The following is a 19,391-nucleotide window of genomic DNA, read 5'->3' on the forward strand; positions in this document are numbered from 1 at the left end:
CCAAGAATTTGCTTGCATAATCCAGGCAGTCTATGAAATTAGTTCAGTTTAACAACCACAGACGTATTATTCGTCTAAAAGGAACTGTATGGGACATTTCTGATTTCTCTTTCCAGGAAACTCTTTGGTGATAGCCAGGAAATTGTTCAGAAATCACAGACATGTAAAATAAATTTTCATGATGTGCAGTCTCGCTGTGGGTCAAACCACTTTAGACATGATGTAAATGCCCCAGAAAAGATGAAAAGCAACATTCTTTCTATCCGTTTTATCATTTCATCTGTACATATTCAATCTCTTGTTATAATCAAATAATGCCAAGAGGCACTATGGCGCTCATTAGGGTGGTGGGTCTGTTCTGGTTGTATGAAGAGGTTCACTTCAAAACTAGACTCCACAGAATCACTCGGTTATGCAACTGCTCCCAAAAACAAGTTTCATATCTCTATTTTTTTTTTTTTTGGTGGTCTTTTTCAAAGCCATGTGTGATTTCATCGTTAAAAATGATGATCACTTGCATCGGCCCTTTAAAGACATCTACTGTCCACTCAGTGAATATAACGCCTGGAACACATTTGGGATGTGCACAATGCAGTACGCCAGCAGCAAATAGAGGTTGGTTTTTTTGAAGCAGCCGCACTGACTCTGCTTTTGCTGTGAGGTGGCAAAGAAAAAACTGTTTCTATGGCAATTCTGTCAATTTAAATGCCTGGAGGATCCCTGCGACAACAGTCGCGATGCTCACGTTAAGCTTCGTGGAAGGACCCCGTGTTTTTTTCAGGCGGTGTGTCAGTTTTTAACCTCCCCCAGCTCCTGAGAGAAATATCTGCCTTTGTCGCTGGTTAACTGTCCTCCTGTTCTTCAGCTAACTTCTGTCTGTTTCTAGGACGATGATGGAGAGCAGGAAATGATGGTGTTTTGTTGCAGAAAACATACGTCCCCTGAGCTCCTCTTACAAAGGCTTTGCAAGGTGCTAGTATGTCACTGTTAAAGTGACATACTACACGGGGTTACAACACCTCAGGGAAACCAGGATATTTCCCCTCGCCCCAAACAGGGGAGGGCTACCCGAAGGAGGTTAATGTCTTTGGACCACAACAAAGACAGCTCCTTTAATTTCTGTGACTAGCCACGTTAGCTGTTGCCGCTAGTTTGGATGTGGATGGGTTGGTGACTGGTGAGGTTGGAGGCTGGTCCCCAGGTCCCCAGGTCCCTTTGCCTCGGGCCCCCAGAGTACCAAGAAACACCCCTGACGGTCACCTGAGAGGTGCTAAAACTGTGTACAGCAGAGGGAGAGGACATACATGAAGCACCGATCCACCACGCTGACCTTTGATCCATTGCCAATATAAACTTATTGATTAGAGAAGCTTCACACTGAATGAATGAGATTAACTGTTGCTTTTGCCCATCAAACTAATTTGTGAAACACAGTCTTCTTAAGTGCAGCTGTGACAATTTTGCATTGAAAAACTAGCAATAGGCCACATTCATGGAACGTTCTTCGGCACAGATTTAATTTTCACATGCCAGAGGACTTTTTTTTTAATGCTTAATTACATTGTACAGGCAGGAAGCAAATCTGGGTGGCCTTACTGCTTCCTCTTGATATCTGTGTGTATCCCATGAAACTGGAAATCATCCGGGATTTGCAAAGACCAGTTCCCGAATGAGACAAATTGATCTTGTATCACTGTTATGATAATAGAGTAGCTTTAATTTGTAAATCTTCCTGATCGGTTTAAATTTTGAGAGATGACCTTTTCCAACTGCATCTCCATGCATACTGGCGCTCTCTCGTTACAGCAACTGCTGCCAGAGCAGCTGAATATAGCTACAGTCTGCATGTGACATAGAACAGGGGAAATAAAATATCTCCATTTAGTTGTCATTTAGAAAATATTTGATTATCCCCCTTCAGCCCAAAGGTGTTCTTGATTCTACTTCATTAGTCAAGTTTTGACCTGATAATGACATACTTGTACAGGCACATATTTCGACTCACACTCATACAAAAATGTTACCTACGCATGCAAGTGCACGCACACACACACGCACGCACACACACACACACACACACACACACACACAAACACACACGCACACACACATTCTCTGCCAGCCCCCTCTTGTGGCTTGTTCAAATACTGAAATCCCAGCTGAACATCAGCCACAGCTAATCGAGACCCGATGGGACTGAGTTGGACGAATGATGTCAACAGCTTAGAGACACACACTCTCATTCAGTCTGAACAGACGCAAGGTACAGAATTTGAACACGCGTTTAACTTTACATTACAAATCACTGCTAAAAACATGAAACTGTTAACATTATTTTTAGTATTTCATTTGTTAGCCCCCTATTATGCACTTTTTAATCAATATTTCACACCAGCTGAACCTCATTTCATAAAACATTCCTCTTTGGTTCCACTTAACTAGCTTTAACATGTATAAAAATAACCTAGTTTCATTCTGTCTGAGGATCAGTTGTTTACAGCTCCTCATGGAGCTTTAAGACATTTACCATGTTTGGAGTAAACAAACTAAGACTCATATCCATCAGATTAAAATATACATATTTAGTATATTTGGCATTTTTGGTAACTTTGGAGAGTTCAGGGTCTTTATAGAGAGAGACGGTGTTGCACTACATGAAATTTTAACAACTTGATTAGCAACAGGTTGCTGCTTTTTTAAAGATTGAGCTTTTTCAACAATTTTACACATTCAGTTATTCTCTCATTATCATCTTGTTAAACCCAAGAGCTGATTAGTGTGTGATTGACTATTGCCGGCTGTATTGGCCCTCAAGATAAGAACTGACTTTGTCTAGTGTTACCCTGCAGTTACCTTGATAAACTTATACAATTACTTGCTTACTGGTAGTTTTTTTTCCAGATAATTAATATCAACTCTTATCAGACTCAGTCTTGATTGAATGAACACATATAAACGTTTAGATGGCCGTTGTATTTCTTGAAATGTGTTGGGGTTTTTCTGTGATAGATTGTCATGTTCCAGGTTCCTGTCTGCCCTGCCCCCTCCCGTCTGTGTGCACCTGATTCCTGATTGTGTTTCCCGCACCTGTGTCTAATCCCTCCCCATTAGCGCTGCTTATATTCCCCCTTTGTGTCTTATCTCGTTACCAGTTTGTTGATGTTCCTGACTCATGTTCCAGCACTCCTTTTCGCGGCCGCAGCCATAGCCTTGTTGATATCTGAACCTTGCTTGTCTTTTTGACCTCACGTTTTGGATACCTCTGCCTGGTTTCATTGCTCACCCGTGTACCGACCTCTGACTGGAAATAAACCCTGCTTGTCTGATCCCACCGGCCTTAGCTGTGCATTTGAGTCCTGCTTTTCTGTGTCCACGTTCATGACAGATTAGACCGTCCATCAGTTGTTAGAATTTAAAGGTAAAATTTTTAATTTACCAGTCAGTTATAGTGCTCACCTTAGTCTCAGGCTTTGGTAGATTTGAGTTTCTGCTTTTCTGTTCACTCCTTAATTCCCCCAAGGATTTTTTCCCCCCCTTCATTGAAATTCTGGTTATGGGTTTAGTAAAGGGACCATACATGCACCTATGGGTGAGGAGCTTCACATATGTGTCTCATGAACAGGATTGACCTGAAAACTATCATATAAATGTAGAAATTGTTTCAAAATGAGCTATTGTGTAATTGTGCGTGCGTGCTTGCGTGCAAGGCTGTGTATGTATAATGCAGTAGTCCTGTGGTAGTAGAGCCTGTAGTTAGTGCAAGCCTCATGCTGCTTCTGCTTGCTACTCTGCTTTCAGCTACTGCCACTGACCAGCCCTCCTCGCAGAGGTTGAAAAGAGGAGCAGAATGCGTAAGTCTCCTTCTGCTGGTACAACGCCACTCCACCGCCAAGACTTCTGCAGTGCCTCCTTGTGGTCACACACGGTAATTGGGTACTGTGAGGTCCCAGGCCAAACTGTGGGGGATCTCGGCCCCAATGGCAATGTGTGGAACAGTGGGCCCCAAAGGCAATGGGTGCAGGCTCACTGGTGTGTGGACACGCCCTGGTGCCTGCCAACCACTGTCCCAGCTATGGGCATATAGCATCGGCAGATGGGGCTCATAGCAATGGAAGGCAACTCATCTAGGAGAAGGACACTCTGAACTAAATCCAGGACTGTGAGGAGTTGTGCACTTTAGTCCTTAATCAGCATTGTAAAGCCAACCATGGAGAACAGAGTCATCCCATGCCTAAATTCTATACTTCCAGCGGCGGGAGTCTTGTGTCATTCTTGTGCTGTTGGAAATTATTTGTAATGGGAACCCTCAACAGATGTACAGTAAGAGAAGAGGCTAGATTGGTGGAGCTAGCACACTGTGCTGAAGAACAGGGAGTGGAGATCCTGGGAATCCAGGAACACAAAAGAGTGTCTTTGGACTGTGGGAGGAAGCTGGAGTACCAGAGAGAACCCACACAGGAACAGGGAGAACATGCAGACTCACACAGAAAGATCCCGTGCCTGAGCTGGGACTCGAACGTTCTTGCTGTGGGGCGACAGAGCCAGCCACTGCACCACCGTACCACCCAGATATTATTAGAATTATATTATTTTTAATAATTATAATATATTATATAATTCAGGGGTGGCATGGCAGTATAAAGTTAGAGGTAGAGTGACCATCTGGCAACTGAAGGGTCGCTAGTTCAATCCTCACTTCCCCTGCTGTCCATGTATGAGTGCCCTGGAGAAAGATACTGAGCCCCTCATGACTCTTGATGGCCCTGCGACAGACTGGTGACCCGTCCAGGGTGAACCCCGCCTCTTGTCCAATGTCAGTTGGAATAGGCTCCAACCCCCCCCCCCCCCCCCCCACCACCACCACCACCCTTAACAAATAGGCAGAATAGAAAATGGATGGATGGACTTTGAATTCACACACTCAGACGTCGTTGATGTGTTGATGTCTGTTTCTTTATTTGGCCTCTTCACAGCAACCATCTGTGTAACACCAGCATCCAGAAGGCATCTGCCAATAAGAGTCATGCTGCATTTCACTTTCTGAAGAGGATGGAACCTGATAGGACATGCTCACCATATTGGACCCATGTGAGAACCAATGAATGAATGAATGATGTTTTCATTTAAAAGACCCCCAGCTGGTGAACCTGTGTTATACTTCCAGACCACTTCCAGCCTGGTGTCAGGACCTGAGCGGTGACTGAATGAAGGATCTCTAGGCAACAATGCCTCCAACTTTATTTTCTCTTTGAAAAGAAGAATGGGGGACACTTTGATGAGGTAGATTATTTTGTTGAAAGTATTGACTTTATATAATAACTGTCACAGGTTTATTCACAGGCATAAAGGAAGCCTATTAATAGTGCTGTGTGTTTCAGCAAGATTTTGTTTACTGAGCTCAAAAACTTTTCATTTAGTCATGACTCACTGAGTTGTATTTATAGTAACTAAGTGCAAAATTATCTTTATTGTTCTGTTTATACACAATTCAAATATAGAAATCCAGGGGCTTACCGTTAATCTCGTAAGAGAAAACCTCACCAGAATTAATGACAGTTGTTTTGATGGTAGTTTTTATTCATATTATGCAAATGGTCTGTGTCTGGAGCCCACAAAGAGCCTCCAGGGAAATAAGACCCTTCCGCTTATTAAAAATCAGTCAATCAAAGACTGTTTTACTGCTTCAGAGCCTGAGAACACAGATGTCGTATGAGATGACACCTCCGGCTGAGGACTGTTACTGCCTCGGGTTCCAGCCCAACACCTTTGACCTTTCCCGCTGCGGCACCTGCCTGCGTCCAGATCACATGCACGTCAGCAACAGCACCAGTGTTGCCTCTGATCAACGGGATGGTTCACAGGAAAGGGTGCGTTCATGTGTGCGGTGGAGGCATTTTGTTAACTTTGGTCAATGCTCTTCTCAAACTAACCATCACATACAGCAAAAGCTAATTGAGTCAGGTTTGTTTGTTTGTTTGATTGATTGTTTGTTGTTCCCCTGACCTTACTGAAATAAAAAGGAGGCTGATAATTGGGACTGAAAGTAATGCCAAATTTTTTGGAAATAAACCCCCTCATCTCCTCATTGTGTGTGCTAGTTAGCTTAGAGTTAGCAGGCAGGCATAACTCCATCAAAAATCATCAAGCTAAGAATCAGTTTTTTTCCAGAAGTTAAAAAAAAAACAAAGTTGGCCATAATTAGAAGCAGCTCTTCTAGTTGTAAACAAATGTTTTGCTCCCTTAGCTAATGTTCCAAAGAGGCTTTTTAAGGGCTAGTAAGTAAGGAAAGTAGTTTGAATATGCAAAATTACAATGAAAATTAAGTTCAAAGACTGTTTTACTGCTTCAAAGCAGTAATGATTGCGAATTTTAAGCACAACCCCTTTTTATATTAATGCATGCAAACTTTTGAAGAAAGTTGTATTTAATGTCTGATGACAGTGGTATGCTAACACTTCCCATCCAAAACCACTCACTATGCTAAGCTAAGTAGCTGTCAGCCTGTCTTTGTGGAACTCAGCTTTCTATTGCACCCACAGAAAAGAGAAAGTTGTTTATCTCCTTGCCTGGCTTCAAGAATAATAATATGAAATAATATTTCCAGGAAAGTTGGCCTGTTCCTTTTTCAAAAAAAGAAAAAACAAAACAACTGGCTACTGTTGCTTCATGTACAGATCATCCAGAGTTTAAAGCCAATAATAATATATGGGCAGCGTGGCTCAGGGGTAGAGTGGTCGTCTAGCAACCGAAGGGTCGCTGGTTCGATCCTCGACCCCAGTGACCATGTGTAAGTGCCCTTGAGCAAGAAACTGAACCCATAATTGCTCCTGATGAGTAGGTTGGCGCCTTGCATGGCAGCCTTCATCATCTGTGGGTGAGTGTGCGTGTGAATGGGTGAATGAGATGAAACTGTAAAGCGCTTTGAGTGTCGCTAAGTTAGAAAAGCGCTGTATAAAATTGAGTCCATTTACCATGACATATGATAGCTGTCACTCAATGTGCTTTACGATCAAAGTACAACTACACATGTGCTATTGATCTTTTCATGCTCTTTTTATCAACTTTTAATTGAAGTCCAAGTCTACTGCCAACATAAGTCACGTTGTTTCCTTATGGCTGTCTTGAATTCAAAAAGTCTAATAAAACTGTTCCACAAGTTACACACTGAGGTGATGATGTCAACCCCCAGCACGACCACCAAGAGATACTTCTGCGGAGGTGGGAGGAGGATAATACAACAGGTGGCATTTGAATCTGTATCATTAATTAATGAAAGCTCATTTACAATCCTTTGGGAATGGCATGTAATCTGATACACCCTTATGACACATGCAAACACCAACCCTCACACACACTGGCCCACTTACAGTATGCTCAACTACACGGATTAACATCTTCAAGGAACTTTTTTATTGCCGTAATTCAAACAATTCCATCCCAAAATAAATTGATGGTACTTTAACTGATTCACATCTGAATGCATCAAAAGGGAAGTCCAACTCTTGTCTGTTAACGAGAGGTGAACTGAGGTAGGGATCAAGATAAGGATGAGAAAGAAGTTGAGTGGGCGGTTCTTGAAATGCAAAAGAACTGGAGCAATGAAATAATGATGAGCATGAGCAGCAGCTAGCTTGAGTTACGTCCTGTGTGGAGTGTGAATGTTCTGGTTAAGCGAAAGGAGGATAGGTGCTGCAAGTCTTGACAGCAGATTTGGCTGAGAGAAGCGAGGAATCACAGTAAGTGAAAAATGTCTTTATTTTCAGATGTGGAATGTTGTGTATTAGCAACTGCAGGGTACATTAAAGTCGTTGTCTTGTTATTCCTTTAAAATTCTTGGAATGAAAGACAGCAGGTATCATCTAGCTACCTCAGTAGCTTCTGTCAGGGTCGTCATACGGTGTATTAGTAGTTGCATATTATAAATCATTTTAAGTGGGTTTACATCAAAGCATGCTTTTTGATAAAAGATATTTAAATGGAATGTGCAGGAATAATTCAATTAAACTGCCTGGCTGTTGACTCTATTACCAAACTCTCTTTTCTGATTTTAACATTTTTAAAGTACTTTGAGTTTACAGATGATGAAAATGATTTGAACTGGTCTTCCTGTGTTTCATAAATCAGGGTGATGCTGCTGATGATCACGCCCTGTCTGAGGTGACCACCAGTGGAAGCAGTGATGACCTCAGCGGGGGTTGGACCTACGAATGGACTTTGGTCCAGAGTCTGAGTCCCGACTGGGAACTTAATACCTGTGACACTGACATACAATCCAGGTGACGGTACCCTTCAACCTGATTGCAGAAACCTCTTTTCTTACCCTAGAAAGAAACACCCAGTCATTTGTAGCACACTCACACACACACGTTCTGGTAGCAAAGCTTGCAATTTAGGTTCATATCAAATGCTAAAGCCTGTTCAGTTCATGCTGTTTTATATCAAAGGATGAAAAAAAACACTGGAGGGACAAAAGAACTAATTTTAGAGCTCTAACTCAGTGATTTACTGTTCATAGGAGAAAAAGGGCAAATCTAATGGATTTAAGTCCTTTGCTTTTCTGTTGCAGCTCTGCTTTTGATGGCTGTATTTGCACAAAAAAATACCACAAAACATATAGACACATATCTCTATTATCAACACAGAAACTGTCTATGCTACTATTGTAATGGTGACTATGCGCCACTGTGGTGTGAGCAAACCTCACTCCCTGAAACCTTAGGAGACTAGCTAATGCTAGCACCCATGGGAGGGCTCCTATGCAGTAGCGGGGGGATTTGAAGAAGAAAAAGAAAAAGAAGAAGCACATGTCTAACCTTAAAAAAATACCAATTCATCACCACATTCAATCAATTTTTGAACTCCATCCATCCATCCATTTTGTATACCGTTTGTATGTTAAGGGTCACCGGGGGGGCTGGAGCCTATCCCAGTTGACATTGGGGGAGAGGCAGGGTTCACCCTGGATGGGTCGGCAGTCCGTCACAGGGCCATCAGGAGCAATTGGGGTTCAGTGTCTTGCTCAAGGATACTTCTACATGGTCAAGGGGAAGTGAGGATCGAACCAGCGACCCTTTGTTCACTAGATTGCCACTCTACTTCTGAGCCATGCTGACCCCTTAATTTTCAAACTCTTTGTAATATTTTTAACCCTCCCACTGATTCCCCAAGCACAATGTACTGTATACTTCCTCCCATCCATATTTTTGATGACTTAGTATTTCCCCCTCCAGGTCTAATCATCAGTGGGATCTCCAAGTGAGGAGCAGATCCGTCAGTTCAGAGAGGCAAAGAGATATGACCCGTGCGGATCCTTCTCCCCACCGTGGCAGGTCCTGGATGGACGAGAGGGGTGGCAGAGACAGGTCCCGCAGAGGGTCAGGTCAGTCCCAGATGTACACAGCACCTTCACACAATCATAAATCCCTCAAGTACATTTGTTACATAAAAGCAGGGTATCCATCATGTCTGGGGTCTTTTACAGGTTGTATATCAATGCAATGAACAGAGGCTTGTGTGATTTTCAGTGTCCAGAGGACTCAGAGAACGCGAGAGTGGCTACTTCTCTCCAGACAGAAGAGCCAATGGCGAACGCCAGATGGAGGATGTTGATAAAAAGCAATTTCGGTACTATGAAAGGGGGCACCCCCTCCCCAGCAACTATGTTCCTGAGCCCAAAGCTAGAGTCCCCTACAGGAATGTCAATCTTGGTGTCCCGTCCCAGCGGAGGAGTATGGAGACATACATGCAGGACAGTTGGAGAAGTGAATCCCCACAGAGGTACACGTATCACTCCAACTTCAGACAAGGAGTTGACTCACAGAGGAATTCTCCCACACGTCACAGTTCTGTAAGTCCAGATCGCTACAGGTTAACTGAAACTCCTCTGGGAAACCAGAGAAGGAGCTCCCTCTCCAGAAGTCAAAGTCGATCTCACGTGTCATCTCACTTTCCCTCACATGCCCCCTCCCGACATACATCCGACATTTCCAGTCCATCTCGCAGGCGGGGGTCCATGTCCTCCCGGACTGCCTCACCATCTAGAATCAGTTCTCACAAGCACATGGATTCCCTCCATTTACAGGACAGAGAATATGATGCACAAAGGGTTTTTAGCCGGGATTCGAGGAGCCCATCACAAGCTTCAAACAAACATAGTTTGGACTCTGAGAAGCTGTACAGGAATCTGGAGTCTATTTCCCGCCGCGCCTCCTCGGTCATCCAGCCCAACGAGGGATCCCGAGCATCTCCTCAAACTAGAACAGCTGTCAACAGCTCAGCCAACACTTGCTCTCGCAACAGTCGGGAAGTATCACCCTCCAGAGTTAGCTACAGTGCGCACACCCCACAAAGGGAGCCCTGCTCCCAAGACAGCAGACTCAGTCCTTCTCAAGGGTCCTGGCATGGGTCCTCTCACTCCGTCCTCAGCTTCCCACCTTCATGTGCTTCCTCCACATCTAGACAAGGAGTGAACACTCAGAGGCTCGCTGGGTCACTGACCCATGTTCCAGTCACAGAAACCGATAAAGGAAATGAGGGAAACAATAAGCTGAGTGGGGACAGAAGCAGGAGCAGTGTGAGGCGAGGCATGGAGGCCCTCCTGATCTCTGAACCCAAGAAGACTGCAGTTGAAGAGGAGGAGGTGAATCAGATATGACTTGAAGTTTGTATTTTTGGTTCCAGACAACTCACCACCTGAGTGGATGATTTCAAAGTAATATGTCTGACACATGTATTGTTTGCAAGATAAGTCCTTTGAGATGCATCATCATCTCACTATTATGCCATTTTAGAAACCAGGAAGCAGAAAGAGATGCTTTGAATAATTGCTGAATTTGATTTTTTTAATGAATTAAAAATCATAAATATCTAGATAAATGTCTAGTTTTGATTTCATGTGTTTCAATAATTTCATCCAATCAAACAGAGGCTTGAAATACTTTGTTATTCCTCTTTTTTTCAAGACTACTGGTACAGAAAGAATGAAGTCTGTAACTGTTCAAACTTTCTGACCCTGAGGTGGGGATGACGCTGGAGGACTACATAGTGCTGGCTAATATTCCAACCATCCAGCTGGAGTCAGAGGAGGAGTTTTCAGGGCTGAGGAGGAGGAACCAGAGTCCCAGTCCATGCAGGGACCAGAGGCTTAGGACATACAGGTTAGTAGCACCAAATATGGGACAAAGTGGATGACCAGAACAGTCCTGTAATCCTGCATTTATGTCCCCAGTACTTCTTCTTTAACACTCCCTTTGGTAGCTGGCAGATAAATATACCAGTAAGATTAAAACTTCTGATATAAAAAAATAAAAAAGATTTTTTATCTGACTATATGCATGTTTTTTTTAATGTCTAAAGCACAAAAGGCCTTTTCCCTCTTGACAAAACGCAGATGTAGTTAATGAGATTAATCATGGCCCTTACCTTTTCCATTTGTACTCACCTGATAATGGTACACTAATAATGCATATGAAAGATTACGTTTGCTTCATTGACATTTTCTGCACTGTGGTTCCTCGCTGAAGGTATCAAGATGACGTAGACATCTACAGCTCAACGCTGGAGTCAGATGATAGGGGAAGAGGCAGAGAGAGAGGGAGGGACAGGCGAGAGAGATGCTCCGAGAATGGACGATCCTCTCAAAGGCAGTCGATGGCGTCTCTTCATGCACAGGTGCAATTAAGTTATTGAAGTGGTATGCTAATGAAAACAATATAACCTGTGATTCCATGTGGTCATTCTCTCAAAGAGTTCAGATAAACAAAACCACAGAGCTACAAAGGTGAAGGAGCAAGCGCCTTCTGGAAACCCGCAGATGCAGGTGAGCATTGGCTGTGGAAATCACATGACACGCATTTATGTCATAAAATCATGCACCCATTCATTCATTCTCAAGTAGTTCAGGCACCTTCTCATAGAGGCACCTTGCAGGACCACCAGTTTTAGGGCATCCATGTTTTAGGGCAGCATGTTGGTTTGATTTATCATCTTTATTAATAGATTCTAGGATGGTCTAAGGTACGCTGCAGTCTCACTACTGCAATGTCACGCCTAAAACTTCAGAGAATGAAGTATGACCACAAAAGAAGCATTCAAGTGTTTTTAATCACATGCAGACACACACACACGCACACACACATTTGAAGTAGTTCAGTCATGCTCACATACTGTAACATTTCCATGCAGCGAGGGTGATCTCACATTTCCGACTTCCTCATTTCACTTCTCTCCCTCTCATAATATACACATCGGACGCCATCTTGCACCCCTTGTAAGTATTTTGTTCACTTTCAAGTCATTCTGATATTTTTCTTGCTGTTAGTTAGCATTTTATCATAATTGCAGATTTCCATTTCGTTTTTCACATTCACGCTCCGTGGTACAGTTTTACCGGCTTTACTGCGTTAATACCTTTTCCTTCCTGTCCTCTCATGGATGTGGTTATTTCACGCACTCCAAGCATACTTCCGTTTCCTTAGTTTCACATGAAACCACCACAGGATGCTGTCTCATGCTTGAGTTTATGTATCTCTAACTGTAGATGTTGGAAGGGGTGGATGTCGAGACTGGATGAACATGGCAAGGTGAGAAAAGTTTTGTACAGCGCAGCAAATCAGTGAGAGCGAATTTGTTTTACTGCTTTGTGAGAAGTAAAATGTGATGTTCCTCTTTAGTGGAGGAAACACTGGTTTGTTCTCAGAGATGCGTCGCTGATGTACTACAGAGACTCCAAAGCAGATGAGGTGTGAATTATTATCCAATAAAGCCATTTCTGATTTGAAATTTCCAACATTCACCCATTTTATATTGATCTAGATGCATTAAGAGAGCTTTAAGAAGGTTTTACCACCACAGGGCCAACATCATTCATTTTTTTCAAATGATTTTATGTGATTATACATTTATTTGATGCAGCATTCTGGTTATAAACATTAGAAATGACTAAATTAAAGCTTTTCTTGCTGAGCTGCAGTCAGATGACCCAGAGGGGGAGATCGACCTGACATCCTGTGTGACTGTGTCCGACTGCCATGTGGACAAGAACTATGGACTCCAGATTCAAGTATGTATTACTGTATTTACTGTACTTGAGCTCATTGTGTTGCTCAGTGCAGACAGACAGACAGACAGACAGACAGACAGGCAGCCCCCGCTTCATTTCCACATCAATTACATGTTTGATGGCTTCCTGTTTAACTCTGTGTGTATGTGTGTGTGTGTGAGTGTGTGTGTGTGTGTGTGTGTGTGTGTGTGTGTGTGTGTGTGTGTGTGTGTGGGTGTGGGTGTGGGTGTGCATGTGTGCTCATGCCTTTTGATCTCCTCCAGACAAAGAAGGCAGTGTTCACTCTCTCAGCACTGACCTCCAGAATACAGCGGAACTGGGTGATGTTACTGAAGAAAACGATACAGAACGACAAGCAGTGAGTTTCACTCGTTACTGGGAATCTGCCGGACAAAACCACCTGTAGAAAAGCATAAAAGAAATATCTGACATCACCTATGTGGCATGTTGATTTTCCCGAGCCAGGGCTCAAACCTGGAATCTTCTTGCTATGAGGCGACAGTGCTAACCACTGCATCACCGTGCTCCCCAATAATTACAATAATAAAGAAAATATTTAAAAAATTGAAAATACACAGGTTGGTTCACTAGTGCTGTCCAAGACTAAAAAGATAAACATTTGTATGTCATCAGCATATAAATCATCTGATAAGTAAGTGAAGTAAGTGAAAGGTAGCTTTAGGAATAACAAGTAGTAAACACTATATAACTAAGGCAAATACAGCAACAATTATGTTTCAGTAATTAAGCTTTAGATTTCCAAAAAAAGATGAAAAAAATGATATGACTTTAATATCAAGTTAGATGCTGCTGTGCAGCTTCCACACAATAAAAACTCAAATTGATTCCGTAAAAATGTATCATTTGATCTGTCATATGATGTTGCCAATTACTGTAAACATTGTGATTTATTTTGCTCATAATAACATTACATGATGTCCTTCTTAATATCATGTTGCAGTTGTACTCTCTCTTATGTTTGTCACATTATTCCTGCAACAGACACAGAAACCCCCATCTAATACCTGAGACTTCCTGAACACTTTGAGGAAATGCAGACAGTGTGATTGGGTGGTCCTTCTTTAGAGAGCCCCCCCCCCCCCCTTATCATCTTTCGCCTGATGTGTAACACTACCTCCCTGTCTTTGCCGCATTCTGCCCTCAGCCAATCAAACACCACCAGTGAGAAAGAGAACCCACTTTCCCGGAGACCGTTGTCATGCCAACCACCTGCTCATTTCACCTGCAAGGATTCTGTCTTTGAACCCACAGCTACAAACTCCCATCAGGCCAAACACCAGCATCAAACCGCAGACGAGGAACTGGACGTGTCTCCGGCCTCTCAGCGAGAAGAGGGAGAGGGTTGGGACCGCGAGCAAGCCAAGCGATTGGAGGAGAGGATCAAGTGGTTTGAAGACAGCATCCCCTTCAGTGAGATGGGCAGCAGGTGGGACTTAATGGAGCTGAAGAGGGGGAGTGTACCTGTGTCTGTAATTGAAACCATGGACTCAGAGGTCAACAGGAAGTGGGTAGAGATTGAGAGGCTGTCGTTTAGAGGCATGAGTGTGCAGTCTCTCATTGGTGCCCAAGCTTATCAGTCAAGCACATCACCGGCATCCCAACCTCTGGTTCGCACCCCGACACATCGGTCGACCCCTGAGGAGGCAGAGCAGTTTGTCACATTTTCACAAACTGATACATCAAGGCCAAAGGAGGCTCCCCCAACTATAAATGGCTTCCAAACAAATACAGCTGAAGCCCTTCAAAAGGAGGTAAGAAAGAAATCACACTCACCCATGTTGTTTACTCACTCTCAGGATGTACATACGTTTCTACGACTATTTTTTAAAACATCTTTGCAGATTTTACCGGACAAGTTATTGGTTTCTTCAGTTATTTCATTCATCTCAACATCCTGCGACAGCCCCACGAATAAAGGATGGATTTAAAAAAAGACATAGGGAGGAAGGTGAAAGTAGAAATAGAACAAGACTTGGTCAAAGAACGTAGCATGCTCATCCTCAACCACCTCTCCCTGCTCACCAGTGGCACCATGACTTGTCAGCACATACAGACACATTTAGCCATGCAAGGAGAATTTGAAGATTTTGTAGAAATGTCTTATCCGATACGGCCGCAACAGGAAGTAAAACATTACATATGATAGATCGGTCAAATGAAGCACCAGTTCACAGTTCAGGCAACAGGTGTTGTAAAAGCTGTTGTATCAGTGATTGTATAAAAAGCAACAATCAAATATGGCAGTCAAAGAAAGTTAGCAACAGTGACCAAAAAAACAGCAATCCAGTTGAGAAAGTTCAAGTTACAGCACAAGTATCAGCAGCAAACACAGACCGCTCCACTCCATTTATTTCTATAACCCATTTATTCCAGTTTCTTGTAAATTCCTCATCTGTGTTTCTTAATTCAAAAGTAGTTCCTTAAAATTCTTTGATGTCTTTAGTTTCGAGTCAGCTCTGTGTCATTCGCTTTGACGCAGCTATGCGTGGGTATCAACATTTCCCTTCCATGTTTATTTACACTGGAATGGCACCTAATATAATATTGGAATATTTTCAAAAATATTGCATCTTGCAGAAATGCATTGTTTCGTCTCCATATTTCCTGTTTTAGTTGAGTTTTACAGTTATGGTCTCTGTGGCTTGATCTGATACCGTTAAGCCTCCCTTACCAATTTGGAACATAAAGAAGTCTAATCTGCTGGAAGCTGAGACTCGAACTGAACCATCCATTTGTCCTTGTTTAGGTTAAGTATTTGTCATGTAGCCATAAATCCAAACCCTGAAATTCCTACAAGTCCCAAGTTTGGTCTGTCTGCTATTATTCAAGGCGACCATTCGAGTCTCCTCTCACTCTTGTCAATCCGTCGCCGTTTCATGAGTAAGGAAACTGTGTTTATTTCCAGAAGTCAAACCTATATGCTGGCTTTTGTCGCTACTTAACTTCCGCTCTCCAGGCCCTGTGTCTTCAAAAGCAAGTGGAGAGCATTAAGAGGGAACGTGCAGCCATGAGGATAGAAGTGGACAGTCCATGTGGACCAGCAGCTCCCTGCAGGGCCAGGCTGGAAGCCATGGAGGTGGCCCATCAGAAGGAAATGCAGGAGCTGCAGGAGAAGCATGCGAGGGAAATCAAGGAGCTGGAAGGAGAACGAGACAGGGTGCTGAAGGAGGAGAGCCAGGCAGCTGCAAAAGGTTAGCTCGTATCAAGAGATCAGTAGGTCTGCTGGTGAAATGTGGGCCTTTTTTTTTTTTTTTTTTAGAAGATCCTTTCCTTAAGATGCCTCTGATAAGACGCTTCCCATGACTCTTACAGATCTGACACTTAAAATCAACTTTCTGTTGCCAAATGAATATAATGACCAGACGGTATTGATATGACCTGCAATCTTTACTGAACAGCATCAGGATACTGGTCTGTTGCAGGAGTTGGGACCTTTGACCTCCTCAGTAGTTGAAGCTGTGCCAGAAACCCCAAATTTGTTTCGACACATAAAATATTCTTATATCTACATCAACATTTCCTCTTCTGTTTAACGGCAAAGGGGAATAGACTGATGAGGCGGGAAACTTGAGAGCCAGAAACCAAGTGAAACTGGAGAGGATACTGAACATTATTATCGAAATGAAAAGGATGCTCGCTCATGCACTCACCCTCCGCCAAATGTCCTGATCGCATTCGTTTTTGCATCATCCTGCTATTAGAAGGAAAAACTAACACGAATAAAGCCATCACATCCTTGGAGGAGGTAACAGAATAAGGCACCCGTAAGCACCCTACAATTCAGCGATTGAAACCTTCAGAATTTTCTGAGATTATTTCATAATCTTTAGAGATATGATGGAATATTCTCATAAAGGTTAATATTCAAAAATATATACCAGATCTTTTATTCAGTGTAGTTTTTGCATAATCTTGCTCCCATCAAGTAAAACAAACAGCTGAAATTAATTAATATATTTTCAACATATCTGACTTAAGCATGAGGGTGTTTTTTTTTATTATTGGTGCTGTAAAATCATCCTGTCTTGTGAGCTTTTCATTAAGTCACAGACTTAAGTTCCTAAAAATCACACTGTTGGTTTCAGCTATGGAGGCACTGAGAGCAGCTCACAAAGAAGAGCTGGAGCGAGAGGTGGAGAAGGTCCGGAGGCTGGCGGGGGGCGCCGGTCACACCGATGCTTCACACAGAGAGAATATGTAAGAAATTATGAGCTTTCCATTTTTATGATGAGTCTTCTCCATCTCACAGGCTCCTGCTGAAGGCTTAAGATGCTCTGTACTCTCACATGACCCCCTGCATTGTAACATTCTGTGTAACCCGTGCGTTTGTACGTGTCAGGCCTCAGGCGGATGTCTTGCACAGCAAGTTAGATGTGCTGTCTGAACGATACTCTCAGAAATGCCTGGAGTTGAGCCGCACGGAGCAGAGCAGCAAAAGCAGAGAAAGTGAGCTTGGATGCAAGGAGAGAGAGCTGGAGCAGCTCCGCCGAGAGAACCAGGTTAGTGTAGACGCACGAATGGACTTAAGATAATAACATATCAAGGCCTTTTCGATTTTAAAGAAATATAAGCCTGAACTTTATCAGGCATACCTGTTCAGTACTTCTTCATAGAATTTCTACATGACCTTTTTCTTTTTTTTTTCAGGAACTTAAGGCCAAGCTTGCAGAAGAGATTAGCCGCATGCGTTATTTCATCACAGGGCAGAGGTCAGACACCGTATCCCCTGGCAACATTGAGCGCACTGCATCTGAAGTTGAGGTAATGACAGCAACAATTGAAATGTCTGTTCCTAAATTAGAACCTATGTAATGTCACCTCACATAAAAGTAGGTCATGTATAACACTAAACCCCTTGCTGCATCCCGACCCACTTTCACTCATGACACCTGAAATAATAACTTGAAGAACAAATGTTTGTCACAGTTACAGGATATGCTGTGGGATTTTTAACCCAATTCAGTGAGACAAATTGTTCAGAACAGTAATTGCGTCCTCGTGTGTCCCCTGGAATTGGTCCCCTTTGCAACATTATTTCCCTCTCATGTTTAATTCTTGTGGCCTCGTTTGTCCTGCCTATCTGTGGCGGGTCAGGTAGACTAAGACAGTGCTGCCATCTACTGCCTGAACAGCAGACTGCTTGTGATACACCGAAAAAATTTTATGGAAACGTTCCCTGAAATCCCATACGAGTGGTTCAATAGATATATTCTCACACACACACACACACACACACACACACACACACACACACACACACACACACACACACGCACACACACAACTCTCTTTTACACAGAGGACCTCACACATTCATTCCCTTGTTGGACCAACACATCTTTCTCTGCATGAAAATTCATGCTCGCAACAGTAACATTTCTCTTTCTGTCTCAGATTCTTCTAAGAGCAAAAGAAAACGAGGTGCAGTACCTTAAGAAAGAAATCAGCTGTTTACAGAATGAAGTCCTGCATCTGTCAAAGGTACGTCGCACGTGTTTGGCTGCATAGTTTCAAGAGTATCGGGCTTCTGCGCTATAAAAGAAAAAGATGTCAAGAATAAAGTCCAAATGTCATGACCAAAAGTGTCTGAGCTCCAAACTTGTAGCATCACTTAACTCGCTGAACTGTCTTGTTTCCTGTTATACAAACTTTCTTCTCTGTCTCGGCAACCTTACGTCTGTCCATCACCAGTGATTTCAGTTTACATGAATTATGCTTCTTCAAAGCTTGTGTGGTTTCTGCCTCTGTGCAGTCCATTTCTATTGTTATACCCTTAAAGCTTTCCTTGCTGCTAAAGTGGCCTGTGAAGTCGTTTCCGCATTTCCTCTCGATGCAGCTGTGTGTTAAACGCTGATGGTTTTACTTTTATCTTGGCATGTTGTGTTTATCGTCCACATTTTCATGTATTTTCCTCCATTTTGATCCTACCCCTGGCCCGAATACACTTATGGAACACTGAACAACTTCCACTTGAACAAGCTCATCAGTCCTTCCCTGCTCAACTTACATGCCATATTTGCCTCAAACGCTGTTTTAGGAGAAGGAGGCCGCGTACGAGCGTTACAAGGAGGCCTACGTAGAGCTGAGTGACACGAGGGCTCTGAGCCGTTTGGAAATGGGCGCCCTCACCGAACACTTGCGACTGACCAATGCTGCTCTACAGGAGGGAGTGACAGGAAACTGACCGATGAGGACGAAACATTAACACAGTAGAATACATCTTTGTTATAATGATGTGCCCTTAAGGCTTTGAATGCAATTATTTGAATTCTAACCACCGCGCAGAGGTGAAATAAAGACAAAAGCCTTT

At 43.0% G+C, this 19,391-nt stretch overlaps 1 protein-coding gene across 1 annotated transcript; it reads left to right on the top strand.

Annotated features, from left to right (window-relative positions):
* Nucleotides 1-3,163: 3,163 nt before the first annotated feature.
* LOC147257407 (uncharacterized) lies at nt 3,164-19,389 on the top strand. Its single transcript, XM_086210318.1, has 22 exons — nt 3,164-3,418; nt 3,799-3,851; nt 4,974-5,088; nt 5,165-5,280; nt 5,688-5,867; nt 8,125-8,276; nt 9,231-9,379; nt 9,525-10,639; nt 11,017-11,156; nt 11,523-11,670; nt 11,747-11,818; nt 12,477-12,581; nt 12,672-12,740; nt 12,971-13,060; nt 13,324-13,418; nt 14,226-14,832; nt 16,038-16,272; nt 17,167-17,278; nt 17,421-17,580; nt 17,729-17,842; nt 18,476-18,562; nt 19,119-19,389. The coding sequence occupies exons 5-22, from the start codon at nt 5,703-5,705 to the stop codon at nt 19,263-19,265; spliced, it is 3,762 nt and encodes a 1,253-aa protein (XP_086066444.1). The 5' UTR covers nt 3,164-3,418; nt 3,799-3,851; nt 4,974-5,088; nt 5,165-5,280; nt 5,688-5,702; the 3' UTR covers nt 19,266-19,389.
* The last annotated feature ends 2 nt before the right edge of the window (nt 19,390-19,391 follow it).

The sequence above is a fragment of the Aulostomus chinensis genome, chromosome 8, assembly GCF_037954235.1.
Source record: "Aulostomus chinensis isolate RoL2024-O1b breed Wild chromosome 8, RoL_Achi_v1.0, whole genome shotgun sequence".
NCBI lineage: Eukaryota > Metazoa > Chordata > Actinopteri > Syngnathiformes > Aulostomidae > Aulostomus > Aulostomus chinensis.

Coding starts and splice junctions, on each gene's coding strand:
- LOC147257407 (XM_086210318.1), top strand. CDS start 5,703: ATGTCGTATGAGATGACACCTCCGGCTGAGGACTGTTACTGCCTCGGG. Junction 13,061..13,323: donor ACTATGGACTCCAGATTCAA/GTATGTATTACT, acceptor GATCTCCTCCAG/ACAAAGAAGGCAGTGTTCAC. Junction 17,843..18,475: donor GCACTGCATCTGAAGTTGAG/GTAATGACAGCA, acceptor TTTCTGTCTCAG/ATTCTTCTAAGAGCAAAAGA.